Raw genomic sequence first — 3,441 nt, 5'->3', positions numbered from 1 at the left:
ACAGGGTGAGAAATACAAGTTATAAAACCCCATGCCTCGGGATGCTAATTTATGACGTCTGGCCTGGGGCAGCAGGATCCACACTTTTAATAAGGGTAGAGTTATCTAATTCAATTGCACAGCCAGGTTTATGAACCACAGGATCAGATGATTTTTAAATATTGATTCAAATTTATGGGGCTCCAAGAATGATAATTAGCTGTCACTGAGCTCAGGCAAGGCTCTGAGAGGCTGGGACACAGAAGGGATGACTTTTGTAATGAGAGAGGGGAGTTATGAAAAGAGCAAAGCAAGCAAAACAAGAAAGCAAATATCCCGTGGGAAGAAGGAGAATCAAACTACAAGGCCTTCAGGCTCACGATGAGGGGATGGGAGCCTGAGGAAAGCTGAAAATGAGACTGGAAAGAGCAACGATAGAGGACAGGGGCCATCTAGGGGAGCCCCAACAAGTTAGCAATTTTGGAAAAAAACTCTTCTTAACCAATGGAGATTGATTTTTACTGTAAAGCTCAAATTCCAAGAAAACACAGGTTGGTTTGTCTTCTGGACTGGGTGTTGTGCAGCTCAGCAGTGAATGGAAATATAAGTGATAGGTTGAATGTCTTCCACCAGAGTGGCCTAGCATTTTGTTTTTGCCTTTTCTGGATGTTATCACATGCTTTTGCTTAGTTATGTGTGTTCTAGCGTCTTTTTCAAGACATGGTCAGAGCCTTGAAGGCAAGAACTGGGCTTTACATACTTCATTATCTTCTACAGGGAGGTATTAAACTCAGCTATTAAGAACACCAAATCTGGAGTAAGATGGACCTAGTTATAATATGGCCTTGTAATTTAACATTTAGGGAGTTACTTCATCTCTAAAATGAGGGTGATAAAACCCAGTTCATAGAATTTGGGGTAGAATTAAAATGAAGAATTATATGAAAAATGGTATTGGATCCTGGCATGCTAAGGTCAGTGCATAATGCTAGGATGAAAAAAGCATTGGGTATACATTAAGTGCGCAATAAATGGTAAATTATTGTTTTTGCACAATGCTTTGTGTATTTCTGAGTAAATGTTAATTGAGCAAATATTTGCAGGTTTCTAAAAGCCCATTCAAATATTATCAAGGGTATGAGCACAACGTTGTTATATTTCCGGCTGTGATCCCAGGTGAACTTCTGCTGTTCTACTTCTAATCAGTTCCCCAGATCTCCAAACTCAAAATAAAACTGCTCAGTCTCCTGTCGTCGGCTGTCACTGATAATGGTAAGGATGCTGTCACCTTTCTGCAAGCTAGAGAAAGGCCTCAGGGCACAGCCTCATCGGATGCCATGTTCTGTAGCTCAGAAAGAGTTCTGAGGCAGCCGAGGCTCCAGTGCTGCCATCAGGATAGGGCGTAGCGGGCTGGTGCTTAGTCTTTCATCTGTGATATCTCCGCAGCCAATCTGTCTGAACAAGTGAAGATAAGAGCTGGACCAAAAGGTACATCACTGAAGCTCTGGGCTGAAGAGGATGAGTGGCTGAATCTGGATGAGTGGTCCGAACTTTTCCTGAGTCCCCAGTGTCAGGTACTAAAGTCCTGGGAAAGACCGCCCCACCCTTCTGCTCTGTCCAGGATGACCCTAACCCTAGGTCTCCAGGCACAGGTGGACTGGGTCCGGCCTCTGAGAGGACTCTTCCTGAAGACTGGTCCCAGTGTCTGTAAACTTAAGTAGAAACGAGTTGAAAGGGCGCAACAAACGGATCAAACTAAAGACGGGAGGCCTTCCCAGCAGCACCTGCCCTGGCCATGGAGGCGGGGCCTACTCCAGAGGGAGCCGCAGCAAAGCGCCCTCTGCTGAAGTTCAAAATCTCTCTGTGTGCCTCCTATTTTCAAGAAGGAAAGAAGGGTGACTGGGAGGGCAGCAGTGGTCTCTCTCTCTCTCTCAGTAACTTTTTCCCTTGTCCCCACAGAATGCCGTAAATGAAAATGGCTGCCGAGAATTCCTCCTTCCTGGCAGAGTTTATCCTCGCAGGCTTAACCGACCAACCGGGAGTCCAGATCCCCCCTCTTCTTCCTGTTTCTAGGCTTCTATGTGGTCACTGTGGTGGGGAACCTGGGCTTGATAACACTGATAGGGCTCAACTCTCACTTGCACACCCCTATGTACTTCTTCCTCTATAACTTGTCCTTCATAGATTTCTGCTATTCCAGTGTTATCACTCCCAAAATGCTGATGAGTTTTGTCTCGAAGAAGAACAGCATCTCCTACGCTGGGTGTATGACTCAGCTCTTCTTCTTTCTTTTCTTTGTTGTCTCTGAGTCCTTCATCCTGTCAGTGATGGCGTATGACCGCTATGTGGCCATCTGTAACCCACTGTTGTACACGGTCACCATGTCTCCCCAGGTGTGTTTGCTCCTTTTGCTGGGTGTCTATGGGATGGGGTTTGCTGGGGCCATGGCCCACACAGCGTGCATGATGGGTGTGACCTTCTGTGCCAATAACCTTGTCAACCACTACATGTGTGACATCCTTCCCCTTCTTGAGCGCGCTTGCACCAGCACCTATGTGAATGAGCTGGTAGTGTTTGTTGTTGTGGGCATCAATATTGGTGTGCCCACAGTCACCATCTTCATTTCCTATGCTCTCATTCTCTCCAGCATCCTCCACATTCGTTCCACAGAGGGCAGCTCCAAAGCCTTCAGCACCTGCAGCTCCCACATGATTGCAGTTTCTCTGTTCTTTGGGTCAGGAGCATTCATGTATCTCAAACCCTCTTCTATTTTACCTATGAACCAGGGCAAGGTGTCTTCCCTGTTCTATACCACTGTGGTGCCCATGCTCAACCCATTAATTTATAGCCTGAGGAATAAGGACGTCAAAGTTGCTCTAAAGAAAATCTTGAACAAAAATGCATTCTCCTGAGAAAAGGGCAATGCTCAGGAAAGAAACACTGTTTCTCCCATAAGTGATTTGGATTCCATTGGTTACATGGAAAAAATAGAATTTTTCCTCAAACAGGTCCATCATCCCCATTTTAAGGGTTCTTTAATTTAGAAATATTCTTAAGAGCATTGAATACTCACATAGCAAGTCTTGAAGATCATTTCACTCAGTTGCCTGCTATTTCTGAGGATAGACTCAGGCTTAGGTACCTTCCCTGAGGTCGCTCAGCTGCTCAGCAGTGGAACTGTGACTGAAATCCAAGCTCTTTATTTCCAGTACTGGCTGCTTTTCATTATGGCTCACTTTCTTCCTCCCTCAGCCTCTGGAAGATTTCATTTCAAATGTGAGCTGGCCTAGGATGTTAAAATCTGATTCTGTCCTCAGAAATTATGTGCAACTTTTCAAAGGCTAAATTTAAATGTTGCACTTTTGCAAGTAGGTAGGGAGTCTATAGAATTTTTTGTTGAGATGGCCTTGGCCAAATGACCAGGGAAATTCTTGAAGCATTTCACAGAAGGTGCAGGGGAAG

The 3,441-nt window shown here is 45.1% G+C and overlaps 1 protein-coding gene across 1 annotated transcript; it reads left to right on the top strand.

The window, feature by feature from the left end:
• Nucleotides 1–1,887: 1,887 nt before the first annotated feature.
• LOC105506434 (olfactory receptor 8B8-like) lies at nucleotides 1,888–2,909 on the top strand. The gene is given in 2 exon segments (XM_011934565.1): nucleotides 1,888–2,029; nucleotides 2,031–2,909. Coding segments are annotated over 2 exon segments (942 nt in total). The 5' UTR covers nucleotides 1,888–1,948; the 3' UTR covers nucleotides 2,892–2,909.
• The last annotated feature ends 532 nt before the right edge of the window (nucleotides 2,910–3,441 follow it).

Source organism: Colobus angolensis, unplaced genomic scaffold, assembly GCF_000951035.1.
Source record: "Colobus angolensis palliatus isolate OR3802 unplaced genomic scaffold, Cang.pa_1.0 Scaffold137, whole genome shotgun sequence".
Taxonomy (NCBI): domain Eukaryota; kingdom Metazoa; phylum Chordata; class Mammalia; order Primates; family Cercopithecidae; genus Colobus; species Colobus angolensis.
This window is presented reverse-complemented; position numbering and strand designations above follow the sequence as displayed.